Here is a 22,804-nt window from a genome sequence, read left to right on the forward strand (position 1 = left end):
TTACTACTTGTGTAACGATATATCTGTAAGAGATATTAGTTAGTGATAGATTCCTTACCGACCCACCCATCCTCCCCATTCTGCGAACCAATATCTCGGGTTAAGGTCCTCCCCTTTCAGGGCCCTAGTTTCATGGCACCAGTGTTGGTTTTGGGCATGGCTCTGCGCTTCTGGCGAGGGAAAGCTGTGTCTAAGAACTGGCTTGGTAGTTTAGTCTGCCCTGTTCCCATGATGCACTGGGCCAGGGACAGACTGATTTGCATATAGCCAGGTTCTGAGCTGGGATGGTGCAGTGAGATAAATAACGGTGATGGATCAAGCCCTGATCTTTGGACTGGGTAAGAGTGGTCTGCTTAATTCAGACACTCTGTTCATCACCACCCCCTTTTCTGAATCGTAAGAACTGACGTCAGCACGCGGAGGCGGCGTCTAAGTACTCCAACGTCATCACGGCGCCCACGACGCCGACGACGGACGCGGAGCCGCAGACGACGCCTACCGACGCGAAAGGGTACTGCTACGCAAAAGTTTCCGGATCCAGTCTGACGCCTGGGGATATTCTAAGGTAAGGAATCTATCACTAACTAATGTCTCTTACAGATATATCGTTACACAAGTAGTAACTTGTGCGTCAGTAAGTGTAGCTTGATATTACAGGGCCATACAATAGTTCAAAGCGCAACAATAATTCATTCGCAATGATTTGTAGAACGCTAAATGTCATCAAGCCCTTCATAGATTAATTCAAAACATAGGCCAGAGTTTTTGATCTAAGCCACCGTTTACAACCACATAAATCAGACCCCCCGGCTCTTAACTTTACTTACATGTGATCAAACACTATTTTTAGCAAGTAGCAGTTATACTGATCTCCCCTCGATCTTACCACATTACAAGTTACCACTACACATCTCTTCCATCTTTCAAACCTATATGTCTACATTACTCCTTAAATACTATTTATGAAATCAAAATAGTAATTCACCTCCTGCTGTGCAGGCAGGTGGAATCAAGGACATTTCGGGCATAAAGTTACACGTGGAAGTCCAGGCCATACACCTTAGTCTATCCTATTCAGGTCCAAGTGGGAAATGTGCAGAATATCTGGAAGTATAGTGATGACATACATGTGATTCTGACTCTACGATCAAGAGGTATACAGTGTAAATAGTATGGTTCACACAATTACAATTGTTGTTTCTTACCTTAGTATGGTCTGTAAGAACTACCTGTTCTCTATCCCCCCCCCCCCCTCCCCCCCCCTGTTATAGTTCTGCCAACTTAACACACTCAATAGATTCCTGTGGCAGGGGGACGCGATTCGTGTCGCACTTGTGACATACACTCAGTCCACATACTGTGGTGGAATTGCGGAAGCAGATGTCAGCGCATACTATTGGGCTTCGCATCTCCTGGTGATAAATGAGTGGTGGTATGGTTCTCAGACGGACTCAGCCTACACCGTCGAGCGGTAGGCCATGCCAGGTACACCATTGCTCTGTGTCCTAAACAGTAACTCTCTCCCCCCCCCCCCCCCCCCCCCCCCCTTCAAGGTGCTTCCTCCAGCTTGTCGGGTAGTTAATCTGGCATGGCGACTGGTGGTTAGGTGCACTGGTTGGTGGGGTAAGTTGACACGCGCCAATCCCCTCTGGCAAGGAACGTATCTTCGTCTCGTCGCTGGTGGGGTTTCATAGATCGGGTGATATCGTTATATCCACGCTCTGAGATTTATGCAGGGGACCATCCTCCAATCCTTTCAAAGGCTGCAGGTGGATTTTGACCTTCATAAATCACAGTTCCATCGCTATCTGCATCTTCATCACGCACTGACCCCACCCTATTCGGCAAATAGAATTGCTTCTGGAGGTCCACCCGCTAGAATGTCGCTTACTGATGGGAGACTTGGGGGGCCCACAAGATCCAACCAAAGTTACCAACCTCTCACTACACTCTCAAAGACAACTTCACCGTTCCCGGATGGCTTTGGAGGCTGACCTGCCAGCTCTGACGATGATTGGGCTGAGGCGCTAGCTAGCCCTCTGTACGCTGCCTTCTCCACCAGATACAGACTAATTCAATTTAAATACCTCCACAGGGTATATTACACGCGTCTCCGCCTTTGGAAAATGGGGGCAATTCAGTCCCCTATTTGTCTCCGAAATGGCGCAGACGAGAGGGGTCTCTCGTTCCTGCACACGGTGTGGAGCTGTGGGGCATTGCAGCACTTTTGGTCTGGTGTGTTGTCGTGCATGGGGTGGGATGTTTCAACAGACCCTAGATTGGCGCTCCTACACAGTACAGAAAGCATCGGGGTGAACAGGTATAAACAACACCTGTTGTTTTTGGGGCTCACTCTGGCTAAGCGGGACATAGCACAGCACTTGGATACGTCTCCACCCTGTATAACCAATTGGAAAAAGTCCCTGGATAAGTGTATGTTAGTGGAGGTTGCTGTGTTCCAGGCGAGGGAGTGTCCCCAGAAGCATGGGAAGATCTGGTCTAGGTGTGCCAAGTATAGGGGTATTGACTTGTCCTTCATGTCTGTTACCAGGGACCCTATTGAACGAATGGTGAATTACCTGTGTAAAGTTTTGGTGCTAAGAGGACGTGGACGGGAATTCCTTTGGTTTATGTATAAAATGCTATCAAAGTATGTATGGTGCGCTCTCAGGGTGGTGGGGGGGGGATGGGTGTTTCTCGTGGCCTGATGTTCTGCAGACTTTCGGGGTGGGAGTTATACAGTACCCGAGGAGACTATTCTGCACTCCGATTGAATTTTGCTCGTTGGGCTCTGCCCTTGTGGTATGTTGAAAAACCAATAAAATCTGTCATAGTAAAAAAAAAATTTTGATCAAGGACTGTAACAGAAGTCCTAAAGTCAAGATACCACAGGAGTTAACAGTAACTACTCTTGATCTGAATACACTTAGTAGTAATTTAGAATGTGCACTCTGTAAGATTAAGCAAATGACGTTCCAGTTTGCGGCGAAGATGGCAAGGTTTCTAGAGGACAACTGAAGGCCAGGAAGACAGCAATGGGGATCCCACTGAGAAAGAAAGTTGTGAAATAGTAATTTGCAGGACACCATACGGGGGTAGTTGTCATGGTTTAATGAGACACTATGTCCGAACATAATGCCCAGACGATAATCTTGAATACTTGGAAAAAAGAAGAAAAGAACGATACCCAAGGTCTGCTAGGAGGTTCAGCAAGAACATAGGAGAAGGGATGACTCTATAAAATAAAGGAGGCTGCCATAGACTGGGGTGTGCAGGCAGGGTTTCGAGGGTGGATGGCTTCCTTTGCTAATTTTATTAAATATGTGGAGACATGGGGCAAATGCTGGCCAAGATGTTTAAAAGGCACCAGATGGCGCAGACTTAAAAATGAATTAAAGAGGGCAATTATATCTGCCTTCCCTTAGCTGGATTGGGCAGAACCAAATGTACCTTAATAAATGCTGAAGTTAAGTGTTGGAAAATAGGCTTACGTACAGAAAGCCAGGTATTTTTGATTTTAGGAATGGTCCTAAAGACAACTAGCTTATGTTATGGATGCTTAGGAATAGGGGTTTCTAGAGTAACTGTGTCATTGGACACAGACAAATCTTTTGATGGGAATTGAATGGGACCATATCTAAAGTTGAGCTATTGTGCCAGACCCAGTAGCATGTTGTTGAATGTTAAGGCAGATTGTCTGATTCTTTCCAGCAGGCAGGGGCACATGACATGGTTGTTCTCGGTACCCGCTGCTACTACTCCCAGCCTTGGACATGTTTGCCTTCAATATAAGGAACAATATCACCATAAGTGTTAAGACTTAAAGGGTGGGAAGGTAAGCCTAAATCTTCGCAGATGACATCCTGATGTTTTTGGAGGAACAAGAGGCATTGATGCTTTAACGGGGACAAGCGGAAAGCCTGTGTTTCGGATAATCAAGTCAGTTAGATAAAGTGTAAAGTGCTGCCACTAATGGGCACACTGGATAAATAGGCGATTGTACGCAGATGAGGTTGGTGGGTCACATGGAGCAATCAGTACTTGGGACCAAAACGGGTGGATACTGTGCGCACCAGAGTGCACCAGAGAGCACCGTAGGAGAGCACCGCTCTTGCAGTGACATGTGGCCACTGAATGTATACCGCTCGTGTCTGTTTCTATGCCACTCCTGTCCGAGTCTCTACTGCGTGAGGCGTTCAGGTGCTTGAGATACAATCTACTAATCTGAGTTCTACCGCAGTACTTCCACATCGGAGTCTCTAAATTACCTACTGTACCTAATCTACGGCTCTTGCGGTGTCCCTGTACAACGCTTTTACATCGGTTCGACGGTCTCTGCCTATTAATTCTCAGTGCTCCTTTTACACGAACATACACTGATCTACCTGTCCTGACTGGCATCCCTACCAGCTTCAACGATGGTGGACTGAGTCCAAGCCCAAAAAGGTCCTCCCGGAATCCTCTATCTCTGACTCACCCATCAAGGCAAAGGCTGACCTCTCTGGCACATTGGACATGATACTAAAAAAGTTGGCGGACGTGCATGACTTAGCTAAGTCCACGAAGTGCAACACCGATTCTATGCAACTCTAACTCTCCGCAATCAGGGCGGATAAGAGTAACATGAACCTGCGTCTGAGTGAAGCTGAACGGATTAGCGACACCGAAGATAAAATCGCCAGCTGCGATAAAATAATCCAACACCTACACTCCACTACCAGAGACCTCAGACGCCAGACTGCTGAGTTGGAAGATCGCAACAGGAGGGGCAATATACGAATTTTTGGAGTGCTGGAAAATTCAGAAAAGGATGCGCATCATCTTTACGCAGGACTACTCCAGAGACACCGTGGAGATCCGGAAAGGGTTCCTGTTGCTACGCGACAAATTGCGTGCGAGAAGCATCCAGTTTTCCTTTGCAGGCCCTGCAAAATTCAAGATTGTCGACAATGGGAAGACTCGTTTCTTCTCCAACCCACAGGACCTGTCATGCTACCTAGACATCTCCCCGCGACAAGACATGGACATCTCTGGTGGTTACTCTAATAAAATGAAAACAGTGACTCGTCACTTGGAAAATCAGGACCAATAAAGGTGTTGTATATACAGGGCCAGTCGACATTTACCATGTAAGTTAGGGATTCTGTGTGTTGCCATGCTTTATATTACCCTTCTTGCCTATTATATTTCCCTAGAAATGTTATAGCTAGGAATGCTGTATCTTACTAGGAAGGTTCCTCTTAGTCGGCAACACAGATGGGGACGATTACAACACGTTGATTGGTTAACTGTCAGTCCTCAAACATGTGTCCTTGCTGGAAGGGCCAATGGGCAGGCTCTTCATAGTTTGCTTGTATGGCTATCTTACTTGCTCAAGCTACCTTGTCATTAGGCCACTTGTGCTGGTCTCTTCGTGTTAAAAGGTCGGTTGTTTGGGGTTAAACCTACGACCCAGAAGATACACTATAGCTTGTTATGAATAGTTATATTCTGGTTAGCGCTATCTTATGCGGGTATACCCGGTCGCCTAAAAGAGAGTTGATTAACAGTCACGCTGTTCAGTTATTATGCATTTTCCTGTGTTGAGCTTAGACAGTACTGCCGTCGCAGCTCTTAAATTCGAGTTTTGGAGGGGAGGGTGGGAGAGGGGCTGGAGAGGAGGGGTGGGGGATGGTGGGGGGAGGGATCAGGTTGGTTGCTCGATAAAGGAATGATATACTTGGATGTTTTAGTATTGCTTAGTTCTGTTTTTTTTTTTTTTGCTTTCCTCCTTTTTCTGTTCTTCTTTCCTTGCGCTACTTTTTCTGCTGCCATCATGGGCTGTCATCCCATACAGTTTTCAATCCACACACTCTCCCAACTACATGGACAACCACACTTGAGACAGGCTTCACTAGGTGATTTCTCCAATCCAGTTGCACGAGAGGCAACATTAACGCACTTTGGGGGGTTCTGTACCTACATCATTGGGAGACACACCAACCACGCTGATCCCCACCATACTTATATCTGTTATGGCTTCAGATAAAACCTTAGCAGCTAGTCTGAACATAGTCTCATTGAACGTTAAAGGACTCAACCATCCCGTTAAACGCAAGAAAATATTAGACTATCTGGTTAAAACCAAAGGCGATATACGTCTCCTACAGGAGACTAAGCTTTCTAAAGAGGATGCGGACCTACTTAAGCAACACTGGACCTCACACACGCTGTGCTCCCCGGCAGTCCATAAAAAAAGGGGTGTGATTACACTTATATCGAAGAAATCAAATCTAGCATTGATCTCCCACACCACGGATGAGGATGGCAGGCTAAGCATAGCTCACTTGCAAAGGGATGAGGACCATATTCACTTAGTGAATATTTATGGTCCGAAATACAAATTCCCCCGAATTCTGGGAATACGTAGCAAAAGAATTGGAGAACATTCCCAAGGATGATCTAATAGTAGTGGGCGGAGACTTCAACCTTCCCCTTGATCCCCTATTGGACAGGCAATCTAAATGTGAGTACCACCCATCACGCTCCCATGAGGCACTGTTGCGATTATGCTCCAAATTCCACCTACACGACTCATGGCGACTCCAGCACCCAGATGGGCGCGGCTACACCTTCTATTCGCCACCACACAATTCTTACTCGCGAATCGATTATTAAGCTCTAACCCTTTCACGCACCTCATTGATTAAACTGGAATAGCCCCAAAATTGGTTTCAGACCACTCTTGCATCCACATGAAGTTGGCAGGCTCTCACATCCTCATCCCTCCAAAACGTTGGTGGCTCAACGAGGAGATTCTGCTAATACCCGAAAATAAACAGATAAAGCTTGCCATTCGTGAGTACTTTGAACTAAATATGCAGTCAGATTTAGACATCCCAACAATTTGGGACACCTTCAAGGCAACAATAAAAGGCACATTAATAGGGATCAAGGCTCGCATGAATAACGAGTTAAACTCTGAAATAGAATCTCTAGAAGGAGAAATCAAAAAATTGGAGATTTCTCATGCTACCAACTTAACTGACAAACCTACATTGGACCGCCTGACCGATCTGAAATATAAATACAACGCCATACTAAGTAAACGGGCAGGAGTATGGATTAATACATTTAAGACACAGAAGCGGTGTGAGGGCAATATGGCGTCCTATCTTAAACACAACAGGAAACAATTTCACATCACATCTATTAAAGACCAGTCCAATACTACCCATACCAAGCAGAAGGATATCCTTCGCACCTTCCATTCCTTCTACGAGGATCTATATAAAAACAAATTACATACAATTTAACACGGAGGAATGCTCACAGTATTTAAAGTCAATCCACCGTCCCCAAATCTCGGAAGAAGACAAAACTAAACTAGGGGCCCCGTTTACAATTCAAGAAATCTCCTCTGCGATCAAAACACTAAAAAACAATAAAGCACCAGGCCCAGATGGCGTTACAGCTAATTTCTATAAAACCTTTGAGGACCCTCTTAAACCCGTACTCCTCTACCTGTTCCAATCCTTTTCACTAATTGGCAGTGTCTCCCCACGATGAGTGAGGCAACCATAATAGTAATACCAAAGGAAGGGAAAGACCCGTTGCGGACTAAAAATTATGGACTGATTTCGCAAATAAACTTAGATTGTAAAATTCACGCAAAAACATTAGCCGGTAGATTAAACTTTACCGTCCCTGATAAGTAGTTCCCAGGTAGATTTCTTAAAAAAACGGTTGTCCAATGACAACACAAGACTCCTATACCATGTCCTAGAAAAATCAAAAATTTCAAACTCTCCCGCGGTGGCAATCACGCTTGACGCGGATAAGGCGTTCGATAGGGTGTCGTGGCCTTTTCTGCGTCAATGCATCCACGTATTTAATCTGGGAGATGAATACACAAACATGGTTATGGGGCTATATTCCCGCCCATCCGCAAGAATTGCCATAAGCAGTTCCCTCTCTGAACCCTTTCAACTTGAGCAAGGGACTAGACAGGGTTGCCCCCTTTCGCCTGCCCTCTTTCTACTGGCCTTAGAACCTCTCCTTCGGGACAATATTAGTGGGATCTCGTTCGGTGACACGAAAGTGAAACTTGCGGCCTATGCGGACGATAACTTGATAGTCACTGAAAAGCCAAATACTTCTATAGCGGCCCTAATGGACTCCATTGACTCCTACTCTTTACACTCAGGCTATAAATTAAACCGAGACAAATCTGAAGTTAAGCCCCTAAATATCTTCACCAGTAGAGAAGTGTTGGGCACCTCGGGATTATGTTGGCAAACTGGCTATATAAAATACTTAGGGATTGAATTTGGTAGTTCCAATATTGAAACCCTTCAACACAATGAATCTGTGTTCCTTGAGAAAATCAGAACACAACTAGAGGGTTGGTCTCCCCGCTTCGTTACTTGGTGGGGAAGAATTGAGACTATCAAAATGATGGTTACGCCCCAGATCAATTATTTGGTCACTATGCTTCCTCTAATGCTATCCCACGAATTCCATAATAAATTGGACAAGGCACTCACAAATTTCATTTGGAAAGGTAAAAAGGCAAGAATCAGCCTACAGAAGCTTCGATTAGATAAATCAATTGGTGGCGTCAACCTCCCTGACTTTAAAAGATACCAATTGGCATTTCTGGCCAAACAAGGCTCCTATTGGCTATCTCCCCCCGTGGGCTATTCACCTGTGTGGCTGGATATAGAGAAGGCCCTCTTGGGAAATATCCAACCCATTTCAATCCTGTCGATGATATCGAATCCAATACCTTGCTCGAAATCAATATTTATCAATACCAAGCTGGCCCTATTTAAAATTGACAAACTGATGAGCACTTCGATACGACAGTCTAGGTGGGAATCGATTTGGAAGAACCCTAGGATTACATATAAAGTCAAGCCATTGCACAACCATACCTGGATTGAGAAGGGCATCCTCTTCCCTCACCAACTTTGACGGTGCCTACCCTCTTCCTTTTTCAGCGATTCAATCGAAATTTGGGATTAACTCCTCCGAATTTTATACCTTCTTGAACATAAAAACAGCCATTACAAAAGCAGGTTTGTCATCCACCCCCCCCAGCTCTCCCTTCGTACTTTTCCAGTTTGAATAAAATAGTCCACCAAGTCTCAAAGATATATAAAATACTGAGCACACAGTCCTCCAAGCTGACCGAACGCTCTACGCAATTCTGGTCCTCTCTCGCTTCCTTTACAAGCTCTGACTCTGACTGGTCCTTGGTGTGGAAATCCTGCATGAGCCATAAAATTAGTCCTACTCTTTCACAAACCAAATTCTGGCTCATCCACAGAGTCTTCTGGACGCCAGCTCACCTCTATGCTCACAAAATCAACCCAGATGCGTTCTGCTGGAACTGTAAATGTGCTGAGGGGGACCTAGACCATCTCATCCTCCAATGCGAGTGCGTTTCGACTAATTGGGGTAGGGTCTTTGACTTCATTCACAAAGTATTTGGCGTCTTACCCCCCAAAGAACTCCCTTACCTAGTTTTTGGCTTTGTTAAGGCGGCACAACTCCCTCAGCCGGATAGAGATTTGCTAGACCTCCTACTCATGGCAGCAGTTAAGGTTGTCCTCAACAACTGGAAGGACACAAAAAAGGCCAGTTATGCATGCTGGTTGAACTGGGTAATTAACCTCCGTGGGGCAGATATCACTCTGCAAAACTCTCCCTGGCACCCGCACGTAGGAAAATGTGGTATGCACTGGATAACTACTTTAGCATCCATAAGCCACCGTGAATACCCCAGAATATTGGGTCTTCTGCTCGCTGCATATATGTATTGAGTCGTGCAGTATTATCCAGATCCACACTACTCTGTGGTGCACCTCCCCCCACCGCTTTCTCTATTCCTCCTTCTGTTTCTCTCTTTCCCCTCCTTCTCTGACCTTTTTCTTAAGACCTTATGTTTTTAGATGTGGTACTCAGTTACTACCCGGACCGTCCTGTATTGGTCTAGGACCATCATGCATGTCCTGTAATATTGTACTATCACTTGTGTTTCTTTCAGGACCATAACATTGTAATCTCACGTCATCTTGATTTGAATGCTTTTTTATCTATACGCTGATTGTACGCACATCGCACTTTGTTTTTACTGAAATGTCCAATAAAAACTTGTGAAATTAAAAAAAAAACTGAATAGGGGATTGTACATGGAACTACAGAACTGAAGCAACATATAGTTATTAATATCGGTGAAAGAATCCCAATTGTTAATGTGGTGCTGATGCCACGAACCATCTGCCATGTTACCGTAAAAGATACCACTGCGTGCCATCAAAAAGATAATTTGCGATGGGGTGGAGGGGGTTAAAAATTTGTAAGGGTTTATGTCGAGCCATGGCTTGTAAGGTTGAAGTTATGTGAAAGTGCATGCAGGGGTCATGCAAGTGTGCTATTTTGTGCATCACCTAGCTCCCTGTCCCCCAATCTTAACACTAAAGAGCCTACCACAATGCTTTCAGATGGAGAAAGCTCTACTGGGAGCCAGAGCAGCAGTAGATGCAAAGTTTGGCACTAATCTAATGTAAGGCACTGGGGTAAGCCTGAATACCCCAATGATCGCATTTGGCAAGTGCGTGAAGAGGACATAAGTTTTTTTTGTTGTTGTTTTTTTTTAAACCTTTATTAGTCTTGCAATCAATTACAGGTACGGGCCTACAACCTTCTCGGCCGGCCGCGAAGCAGAGTAAAAGTATAGCAATCAATGTGGAGAGTCAAAACAGTTCAAAAGCCATGGCGAAACGTAGACCAGGAGACAACTCGTGGACAAACGATCAGGTCCGAAGTCAGGATTACAGAGGTTCATTTTTAAATTTATAAGAGCAGAAAAAGTGCCATGCAATCACATGTGGTCCTGCAACACAGCACGCAATCAGGATATCAAGAATTAGTATAAACCCAAACGAAGTAGTGGGGTAAGGAACACAAAGCAGGAGATACGTAGGCACAAATCCAATGGATAGCAAACCCTAACCCCACCTCTCGGCACAATACATGTTACAGGAACAATGAATGAAGACGACACTGTAGAAAAGAAAAAAGACTAAAGGGCCATGGAAACCAAGAACAAGAAAACCCCACCCTGCACACCCGCGGAAGGTCAAGGCCTACCCCCCCAACCGCGTGCCTGTCGCCTTAATGGAACCCGAAATTTAGAAAGAAAAAGAGAAAAGACAAGAAACATATGTGGAGGAGGGCCCTCAAAGTCGCCGCCCGGCCCCGCCCATCACCCCTGCACTTGGGGAAGAGTCAGAAGCAGAATAGAGTATCATGGAGAACATCAAGTACCAATTACATCAGTAATACAATCCCCATGTAACACATCCGAAGCACCGTCAGTTAACGTGAGGGCCACCGAAACCTAAAATGCATCATCCCTGGCCTCGCCTAGCAACAAAACCACCAAATGACCCATTGACAATCGATATACAGTACTTTTTGAAGGATCTGGAGGATCCGAGCAAATCGAGCCCGGACAACACCAAGAAAAAGTTCAGCAGTTCGAGTCCATCAGGACGCACGTAGCTGAAATCCAAGGGCGTCGGTACCAAGCCTGCGAGTGTCACAAAGTTCAAGCACAGTAATACCATCCATGAAGGGGAAATCTCACAGTCCGGCAAGTGCCGCAGTGTTGTCTGGACGGCCCGAGAAGAAGAACAGCATCGCGTCTCTAGATTCAGGCCAAGCACGCGTCCCAAAGAGTCATTCATGCACACAGCCGCACTGTCCAGGGAGGAGGAAGGAATCGGGGCCCTCGGCAGTTCCCAAGACATGGGCAAGGCCAAAGTCCTCCCCAAGGAAGTAGATACGGGCACGCCAGCACTCATTTGGAATCGGACCACGTCCCCACAGGGCGGTGAAACAGCAATGGCGGCCATTCTTCGATCCAGTTCACAGGCATTGCAAATAAGGGTCTTGCGTAGATCCGTTAGGGCGGCCAAGACATCTTTGGGTGTGGGCTCCATAGTGCGCTGCCAGCACCCCAGCTCCGCGCCTACGGCAGCCGTCCGACCGGGACAGGATCCATGAGGGAGGGTGTCAGCCGCCATCTTTGTCAGTTCGGCCCCGTCCCTCTACACCTCACTGTAGGGACCGGCCTCGGCACAGGGCGCCACCAAATGTACGCCCGGAGCACAAAGTGGTGAGGTGGGTTCCCCAGGGAGAGTCACCAAAAGGCTAAACAAAAGACCCTACCACTCCCTGGGGGCCGCCCGCCTGTCTCGGGGGCGATCTTTGGTTATGTCCGGGCGCGGAGTCCGAAGAGGGGGGCCAAGAGCCACACACCCCCCTCGACTCCAGTATGCCTCGCAGGCCCCCAAGGCTCTTCGAGAAGGGACGGGCCGATACTGCCGTCAGCGGCACTTCAAGACAACGGCACCCTCCGACCGACTGACCACCACCAGAGGCGGCCGCTGTTCTTGCATTCGCGGCCGGCTGCCAGTGGCAATCGACGCCCCGGCTTCTTCACCGCACGGGCCGCAGAGCAATGGATGGGAAATTCTCCGGATTCACAGCACACAGGAGTCTCAGGTGCAGGTGGTAAGTGAACGCTCTCCTTCTTTTATCCAAATACACCTTCTTAGTTCAGAACAGACAGCAGGATGGGCGTGCAGGGCGAGAGGGCTCACGGAGCCGAGCGGCTATGCGACCATTTCGGATGCTGACTTGGCTCCTCCCCCGGACATAAGTTTTTAAAGCTGAATCTATACCTACATGCTCACCCAAATGGAGAAACAATGCAGTTAAGCTGGTTTCGTTGGTGATGAGAATATCAGGACGTTTTTAGCAGGTTAGAGAGCAGTTTGGATTGAGCAAGAACAAAGCCTGTTGCGGTTTTAAGCTAATGTGTTGTGTGAAGCTGTGATTCATTTGTTGCAAATGTTATGAGGAAAGGGCAGACATATTATATGTAATGTGGGAATGAGTGGTAGGAGGATATTTTGAGCATGTTGATTGAACCATTCCAAAGAAGCCTAAAGTGGCCCGAATGCAAGCCTTTAAGGTTGTTTCAGAGATTAAACCACCTGTGGCAAGGTGGCTTTATGAAAATCTTTGCCTTCATCAAAACTGTCACCAAAGACTGTGTGAACAAAGGGATCCACCAAAGATTGATAGAATGGGGAAAATGACATGGGTGGCATTGTATGAAAAATGTAATGTATGTACCTACTGAATGACTTGCAGAACATCTATCAAGCAGTATGTGGAATCTGACTCAAAAGTTAAAAATGGAAATACGTGGACAATGCAGAAGATTATTACCCAATGCTATTGCCATACGCTCACCACAAAGACCTTCCAGGGGTACCGTTTGTGCTTTAGCTGAAACAGGCCGATCAATGTTATGTATAAATCAGAATTTTGTTTATGGTGTCCTGGATACTTGCAAACTAAATTGGATTTGTATATTATGCTGTATGTAACGTTTAAGAGAAGGTAAATAAGTTGTTCATGTAAGCATATTCTCACAGAAGCAATAATGCACAGTCTGATTAATACCCCGTAGGAGTTCTACACCGCTTAGATCTTCTTTTTGGCTTTTTGTAGGATCTTCAAACATAGGCATATGCACCAACCTGTTTTTTTTCCCTCAAAATATTTTTGTAAACTATTTTTTTGTTATACCAAAACTGCTTTCTGATGGGTAGTTTCTGGGTTATGTTCCGTTTTTATTTACGTGCTTTGCGTCCCTGCCTCCAAACCCCCCACCAAAAAAGGCATTTGATAGATTTGTGTGTGCCAATGTAGTGTAGAAAAGACTGTTTCCAGAGCACATGCCATCATATCCTGCATGCAAAAACAACAATTGATGGACAGAATGCAGAACAATGTCATACATTCACCCCAGTACAAAGATCTGGACCTAAATCCATCATTTTTTTTTTGCACTCCACACCACCCCAGTTCAGACATGGCCATATGCAAATCAGCCTTGACCCTGTGCCTCATGGGAACAGTCCAGCCCGAACTGCCAAGCCATGTCTTTCCTGGACCGGAATCAAGCATCCTAGGACCGGTTTCTGGCTATCAGCCGTCTTCAGCCAGGATAGCTTGACTCCAGTGGTGTGGAGAGCATGGGACTGAGCATACCCATCCCACTCGGGGTGACAAATGCAGCACATATTCAAAGGTGATATTGAGTGAACACCGTTGCTGTTTGCTCCTTCAGTAAGACATAATCAGGGACACCAGGAGCTTTATCTTTACCTTAATTCTATTATTGGCTTCCTTGCCCCGTGCAGTTTGCAGCGTGAAAACTGGTTTGATTAGAAATGGAAATAATCTTTGGTTACCCTTCAAGGAGCGGCCCCGATTCTGGTTTCTACAGGAAGGAGAGTTCTCAGTGACATTGGCCTTGCGCGACCACATCTCCAGAATTGCCAAGTTTCTGTGGCTGGTGGTTACTTATAGTCATTAATTCAGTTACTACCCTTTGTACTGAAACCTGCACCAAGAAATCTCTCAAAGTGCTGCAACAAACTTTCTGAGACATCAAGTGTTCTATAACTTTTGACGGACTCCTCATATGCAAGTCTGATCTAGGCAGAGAGCCACAGATGCTATCTGTCGGTATCTTGCAAAGTGGGACTGACTCTGAGCAGTGATACATCTTCTGTCACGTGGTCTACTTATATCAGGAGTCTCCATGCTTTTCTTTAATAAGACCTACGTGTGCTCAATGTAAATCACCCCGAGCTAATAATGTCATTAATGTTGTAACAATGACCACATCCAACAAGATTCAATTGGTGCCGCCCCATGCATAATTACCGGCTTTTTCACCTCAGTGCAGGGATGCCAAAAATGATCACTTCAGTACATCAGGTACGTTTGGTATAAGCAGTGTAAAAAAGACTTTGTCAATTTGGAATTCCTTTACATGGGTAATGCTTAGCTATAACCTGTTGCACCAAGGTCAAGTTAATAATATTAGCAATAAGTTTCACGCAGCGCCACATGATTCATCACATAAATATCCATGTTAAATACATTTTGAAATCCAACAACTTTGCTCCAAACACGCTTATGAGGTCTGAAAATACACACATTTTGTCTCCGATGGAAGCATTTTAATTTAGGGATTCTTCTATTAATCAGCCAAGCAAAAGTCTCAAATTTCGGAAACTGAACTGCACACAGGAGAGTTACTTGCAGGTAGCTGGAGAGCTACCATTAGCTTCGGTGGAGAAGCCTGACTTCATTTTCTTCAATTAGACTGACAGCCTTGTCTCCTGATGAGTGCCTCTCATCCTTCAAAAAATAGTTTGGCAATTCTAAAAGTATGTTTAGCACTTCCGTATGGCTCTTCGCGCCATATATGGAGATGTCCTCTGCATTCCACTCGCCTACAACATTCGTCACTGTGCTGCCTGCCACTGCTGAGCAAATTGCACAGTCAGAAGGGGCAAAACTTGGATATTTTGATGACCAGACAGCATTACCTCAATCCATCTCCTCTGGTGGGCCTTGAGGTGCACTTTCTCAAACTATTCAGTTCCTCAGGAGATCAAAAGGAGAATGTCAAGAAGGTATATTCAAACATTTTACTGTCTTCATGAACAATTCCTAACCACAGAATTTCTAGTGACTCTAAAAATTATCAATTTTCCACCACAATATTCATATGCATAATTTGAAATTACAGAGATGAAAGATTTTTCGAAAGCACGTTTTCTAGTTTCCAACATAAACTTCTTTTTTTCCAATTTAAAACGATACTAACTGCACTGATTTTGATTAGCTAAAGCAATCGGCACAAAGAATTAAGCTCAGCTGACCATGCATTATGCCACTGATGCAAGAGGAATGGGGAAAGCTCCAAACCTCCAAAGCGAACAAGAGATGCCTGTTCTATACCAGCAGGTATGGCAACAGAGGGTGGCATTTTCTGATGGCTTGGTAAAGGTGGGTGGCATTTTCTGATGGCTTGGTATTGGGAATTTGCGTGTGCCTTTCTGCCACCTCCCCTCATTCGAAGGATCACCACCAAGATCAGGAAAAAAATATGACTCATCATCCTCCAATTTAGTTAAGAAATGGCAACCCAAAAACCGCTTGAGAAGTTGGGTAAATACAGAGAACAAAATTCTGTGTTGCCAAGAAGATGGTTTATGAACTCCGTTCTATATAATCATTAGAATAAGTTGTTCAGAGAGGTGAAAAATTCACAGCTTAATACAACAGTAAATGCAGATGTGAGGTAGTGGAAGAAGGCAACCCAAGCGTACATGTAAAATTGACCTTGTAGGTTCAATGCTTACAGTACTTGAAAGGGGGTCATTTATAATATAAAAAAAAGAATAGTATATGACCAACAATTATTAGTCTTTCAGTGTCCAATGTTGAAATGAACAAATGCGAGTCTACTCTTGAATATTGTTGTGTACATGTCAATAATCCTTCATTTTACTTGGCGTTTTTTGGTGATTAGCCATGTAATGTTGAGCTAAGCAAAAAGTGGCAATTGCGCTGTTTCCGTCTCTAAGCTAAAAAAAAAAAAAGAAAAATCGACAAGACCATACTCAGGAGTGGTATGCTTTCGGGCAAAATGGTAGGCTCGGTTTAAAGGTCAATATGAAGCCATAAAGATCTGATATGTAAGCGCTGTGAACTTAAGCCGATGGTGTCAATTTAAGAATGAAGTTTGCATGTCTATCCCAGGATCAAATGTTGCTGTTCTCTTCCATGGAAGTTTCTTTGCCTGCAATCCCAAACCAGCCACCCTACCAGCCCAAGCCCTTCCTAATGTCCTGAGGGCTAATGCCCCCATCACCTTTTGGCCATTATCAAGCATGTCTGTCAGGCAGCGAAAAGCTCAGCCTGACACACACACACTTTATTTTCAGGTCAGGCACCCAAGAGCTAAAAATGTGCTAAATGTACAGACTCCTGGCTGCCTGAGCTGAACTTTGCCAGGATGAAGAAGTGTCATCTCCTCTGGGCGTGACCTATTCAGCCTGACAAAGCACCTCGAGGCCCACCCCCTCGTGACGAGGGAGAGTGTAACTGATTGCCTTGGACCTGGGCGCTTCAGTTCTAAGCCCTTGAGTGCCCAGGGCTGAGTGTCAATCTGACACCTCGTCACAGATTTGGGTGGGGGGCTCGTCCGTCTCAGTGACCTGATCCCACTCTGTTACATGTGAGGGACTGCTGCCTTCCCTAATTGGCTGATCTAAAGTCAGCCAATAAGGGAAGGCAGCAGTCCCAACCCTCGTAGGATCTTTGAGGAAGAGCTGCACTGGCAAATGTGATTTTTTTTTGTTTGTGTTTGTTTTTGTTTTTTTGTTTCATGCTTGAATATATGGAAGTGAGTTTACTGAATTGATGCATGTGTGAATGCATGAGTGTTAATGTGTGCTTTTGTGCCCAGACCGCCCCCCTCCCTGCTAATAGTACAGACCACCACCGCGCCTCACACCCAAATCATTAAGATTCCCTGGTGCCTAGTGGTGTATTCCTGCTCAAACACATTGAAACCCTCCACTTTTTGTTCCCCCAAATTCAGAAGGTTCAAGGGAACATAGATGTGGGACCCAAACCTTTACAGGCATGTTCTTATTGAGTAAGACCTCAAGGAGTTAACCATGTTTTGGGTAAAAATGCCTGAAAATCTGGTTTGGATCATGTTCCATGCATTCTCTTGAGGGATGTCTGGCATCCAGCGACCAGAATCCTTAGAATTTAGATGTTCAAAATATATGGAAGTCCCACATATTTTCGGTGTTTGAAGACTAATGTTTATAGCCACATATCCTTTCGTTAGCGTTCCAGGGCTAGTGTGACCATGTGAGAAATATGAAGCAAATTTATTGGGGAAAAAAAATCTATTTATCACATCAGCTGCAAGCAGATATTGAAGCAGAGGTTGCACAGAAACATATCCCTGGGGGTGCTAGGGGAAAATAGTTTGCATGAGTGCACAAACGCACCAAGCGGTGTACATGTTTGAACATCCACCACCGATTCTTTGCTGACACATGAGTGTTCAAACACCTTGGAAGTGAAATGTTTAGCCCTCTGCTTCCTGTAAGCAAGTATCTTTGTTCTAGGCTCTTTATAGTAAAGAAGGTATGGAAAAAAATGTCTTACTCGTTAGTGCCACTTGGAAAGCACATCAAATGTAGCTGATTTTGCATTTTGGAGGGGGGGGGGGGGGGGATATTTATGGCAAACCTTAATGAATTTGCAGCTCCTTTGTACCATTTACTTAACAGTACTTCACAAACCTTCCTATAATAGTTATAAAAGAAGGTTCTAGTTAAATCACAGGCCTTTGTTAATGCTATTCCTATCTTTCCACAGTGTAAAAGCCAAGAGGTCTGGTGGAGCTCCTTACGTGGAGCACGGGGATCCAGTTCAAAGAGTGAGACCTCCGGATAAATGGTATCCGAACCCCTATCAACCAGAAAACATCCGTGGGGATGATGGCTACTACAGTCGTGATTACTAGAGCAAGTCCTACAGAGATGTCGGAGGCACAACCCTGACTTACCATCGTTGGCCTACAATGGACCGTTCCTGTTGAGAGCTGCTCCCTCTCCCAACCCCCACCCTCTCTGGTTACATTGATCAGATAGGTCTGAATATCTCCTTCATATCCGGGCTCCAATAGTGCTGGATTGTCCCACCCTAAGTAATCTTTTCATACATATGCTTACCCCTTATTATCGGTTTATGGCTTTCTCGTTCTTTATAACATTTGGCTACCACATGTCTGCCTGACAAGGGTAACCTTTTGGCCTGAAGATTCTAGCTTCTTCCTGTCAAACAAGCCAGCACCAGAGTTACATTGCTGTTATTGAGGCTGTTGATTTCAAATAGCACTTGGATGAGGCATTTTAGAATAGTGCTCTGGTGTAACATGGGTAAAGCTTGATTGTGCTTGTATGAGAAGCCAGAATTTGGTATATTACAGTCCAACTATGTGAGCAGTTCTGCCTAAGATGATGTGGTTTTGAATTCCTTGTGTATTGTAGTGCTGTTTTAACATTACAGAGGCACTGGTGGTGAACAATACCTTTTTGAGGTATAAACAGTGTACTTCTTTTCACTTCCATTGATTTTCTTGTACCGTAGTTGGCATATAATAATGTTGCATTGTGTTAACATTTGTAGCTGTTAATAGACATTAGTTTTGTCATCTAGTCCTGATGCTCATTTCAAAATGTCAGGTCCATATGACCACTGTTGTCACTTGATTGCAGAATTTCAAATTTCTATTCAGGCATGGATCAGGGCTTAATGTCCAGCACCAGATACAGAAAATGTGAAAATCTCACGCAAAGTGGAAAAAACATGACGTTTACTGGTGCTCCTCTGGGTGAAGCACATGCCCGTTTATTGTATAAAAAAAGTTTGCATTACTTTGCAAACCTACATTTTATTGAAAGACTTCAGGAATACAGAATTATCAAAAAAAGGAAGCTCATTAAAACATGAATGAAATGTAATCTCACTTAATGCCAACTATTGAAACGGTATTGAAATCAAGAAGTTGCCCATTGTGCGCTTCTGGAGTAACAACTATTTATAAAAAAAATAAAGTGCTCGGTATAGCCCAGCTCAGCATAAGCACCATTTACAATTGATGGCCCAGATTGTTAAACTATAAAGGAACACTTGTCGCCACCAGCATGGACATAAGGACCCCAACAAAAGAAATATTGAAACACATGCCGGCAATGTTGCCCTTTTAAATGGTAGGGCTGAGAAAGGTACAGCAGAGTGCAGACAGCAGCAAAAGGTTCCATTTGAACTTGCTATCTTCTGCCTGTAGAAGTTGTGGGTGTAAACACTTGTCTATGCTTACTGCCTCTGTTTCATGGATTACATGGCAGTCTGTTTGTGGAGGGTGCCTCATGCTTCCTTGCTGAAGGAAGTGATGTTAGGCTCTTGTGTTCGAAAGGCACTAACTTTGCATCCAGTAACTTCCAGGATTAGACCATGACCTTGTTATAAAGTGTGTTGGTGATGAACTGAGGAAAACCCCAGGGAGTAGGGCCTCGTATAGATTGAAGCTAGTACAAGCTGTAGTCTGGTAGCGCAGTTAGGAGCGCACGCCTGTAACTTACCAGCTTCAGCTCCGACTTCTTGAGGTTAAGCTGACTTCCACTCAGTGGAAGTTTTAAATAAAGTTCCTGTTTCTAAACAAGCGGTTGTACAAAGATGGAAAATAATTGGTTTTGGGGAGAACATTTTGGGTGTTTGACAAGCGTGTGCCTCCAAACTATGTAGACTTCCAATTCATTGTACTTTATGGAAAATGCTGAGTATAGTGGTCAGTTTAGTTGGGACTGTGAAGACAGCATGCTTCTGTTTTCGATGTGTTTTGGTTAGAAGCTATGTGCTGGAGATTAAATAGCAACATATTTTTTTTTCTGAATTTTCTGTTGGCTGAGCTTGATATTGAATTTTAAAGAAAATGTTCACTAATGACAATGATCCTTGGTTTAGTAGTTTGAAGAGGGCTGGCAGGTACAGTTTGTTTTTGGTTGTTCTAGGTTTTTTTATCCACTTAGTGTCCTTCCATAAGATTGAAACCATTCCAGCATCAACTAATGCAAACAGATGTCTGTGTATATTAGGCAAATGACTTTTATTTTTGTGGGAGGGGAAGCAAGGACCAGGTACTGGATGTTTCACGTGCTCCCTCAGGCTCTAGCTCTTTTATTGTGATTTTGTTCAGGCATAGACAGGGGTTATGATTACAACCTTTGAAAACCATGCTTATGGGTATTTGTCATACAGTTGGGGCCGGTGAGCAATATGAATGTCCACTTCCTTCATAGTGTAGTAAGAGTACTGTGGATTTACATGGATCATTATGCAATGGATTGTACATCTTTAACTATGGTATGATAGTCTGACATCAGCACGAATTGCTCAGTTGAGATTCCAGTTTGGGAGGTAGTGTAAACAGCTTTCTTGTTCTCTGCTTCTATAGACTAATGTTTAGCTTTACCTCAGGCTCTACTCAAAGGCTGATGAGAAAAAAGGGTATTCACTTTTTTGTAGTGTTGCTCGCTGAACCAGCGTACGTTGAGTGGGCAACGCTGTCATGGGATCCATGGCCACCACATACAAAGGATAGTCTAAAATTGTTCATTATTGTAAGGCGGATTGCTTTCCCATCTTTGTCATTCAAGGGAAATTAGGCATTGATTTGAGAGAACCTGCCTGGGTTTTGTTCTGGTGGTCTATTTTCTCCTGCTCCAAAGTTGTACCTTGGTTTCTAAGAAAGTTAAGAGCCCTAAATAATTTTTGTAGTCTTTGGCAGTCTTGGCAAGAATTTCTGTCTCCTGGTAAGGATAAAAACATTATTCCTGTTAACAGAGTTGTGGTGCAGAGGCAAGCCCTGACCTGTAAGGCTGTTTGTGTTTTCTCCCCTCTCGCCTATCACATGCACTATTTGATTCGCTGTATTGGTTCCTTTCTGTATGCCTGCTATGATGCTGTTTACCTTTCCCATGTGTTGCAAATGTATAAACAGTTTGCTTTGTTTTAGAGAATAAAAGAGCATTTTGTTTTCTTAGAAACTTCTTGGTTTGTATATTTTTGGGGGGGTAAATGTGCCGACCGATTGCGAGGTTTGGCGGTGTACGACTGCTTACATGACTGTCTATTGAGAGTACTGTACATATTAAAGCATGTTAGAATGATAAAGGAAAATCCTGGTATGCAGTCTACTTAGGACACTTAAACTGAACTTTGAATCAAGGTGGGGCTATTTGAAATCAGTTGACAAAAATAAATTCCAGTGCAACAATACGGAGCTTACAGGTAATGCAGAGGTCTGCTAGGACATCTATAGTGGCACTGTTCAAAACTGTTGCACATATTTTTTGGAAGAAAAATCGTGTCTCTTACTTTCCCACAGATTTTGGAAATTTCTTAAAATTCCACAGCACTCAATTGTTCATAGATTCACATGCCTGAATTACTCAAAGTTGTTACTTAGAATTATCGGACTGCTGCTTGACAAATACTCCTGCAATTTTGTTTTTGGACTCTGTGACACATTTATTTGTAAAATAAAGCCGAAACATTGCTGAGCCATTATGTAAGGGACACTGGTATTCTCAGGATTGGACCCTGTCTTTTTACACGCCACTAACCAATGACCAGAAAAAGCAGGTGTCCTACTAGGCCTACAATTAACAGATAGCCCTGTTTAAAATGGTGTGCAGCAACATAAAGGTTGTGAGAAAGTGCCTCTTTCATCATGGTTAACCCCCCGCTTTTTGCCTGGAAAATGATGTAGTTTTGATTGTAGTGCACAGGGTCCTTGCCAACCAGGTCCACTGTGCCAGTGCTTCCCTAAAACTGTTCCACTATTGGCCTTTCAGGTCTCCTATTAGGCCCTAGTAAATGGTACTTAGGGCATTGGTCCTGAAGAGGGTCCCCTAGGGATCCCTCGCCTAAGCCACGCAGACTACCTCTGCAGCATGCATGGCTTGGTCCAAACAAAACGACAAAGTCGACATGGCACAATGCCTGTGTGCCATGCCTACTGGCACTGTCTATGCTATAGGTATGTCAGCCCTGTAGCCTTAAGGCTGGGCGCACTATAGCTCGGGTGTGGGCATATCATGGGCAAACTACTACTACTCAAAAAACTCACACTGATGTCAGTGTGGAATTTAATGAAATGTACTCAGAGGTGCCCCTGAAAACCTACTGACCCTGGTGTGGTCACAGACTGGCTTTAGGCAGCCTGCCACCACCAGACATGTTTGTGGACAGCTGGGTCGAGAGCCCACACTCTGGGACCAGAAACAGC

The 22,804-nt window shown here is 44.5% G+C and overlaps 1 protein-coding gene across 1 annotated transcript in view; it reads left to right on the top strand.

The window, feature by feature from the left end:
• Positions 1-21,560, top strand: part of ZNF346 (zinc finger protein 346) — an 85,375-nt gene extending 63,815 nt beyond the window's left edge. Inside the window, exon 7 of the mRNA XM_086931772.1 lies at positions 18,328-21,560. Coding sequence (XP_086787898.1) covers positions 18,328-18,475 — 148 coding nt within the window. The 3' untranslated portion in view covers positions 18,476-21,560. The remainder of the gene's footprint in view (positions 1-18,327) is intronic.
• The last annotated feature ends 1,244 nt before the right edge of the window (positions 21,561-22,804 follow it).

This window comes from Lissotriton vulgaris, chromosome 7, assembly GCF_964263255.1.
Source record: "Lissotriton vulgaris chromosome 7, aLisVul1.2, whole genome shotgun sequence".
NCBI classification, from domain to species: Eukaryota; Metazoa; Chordata; class Amphibia; order Caudata; family Salamandridae; genus Lissotriton; species Lissotriton vulgaris.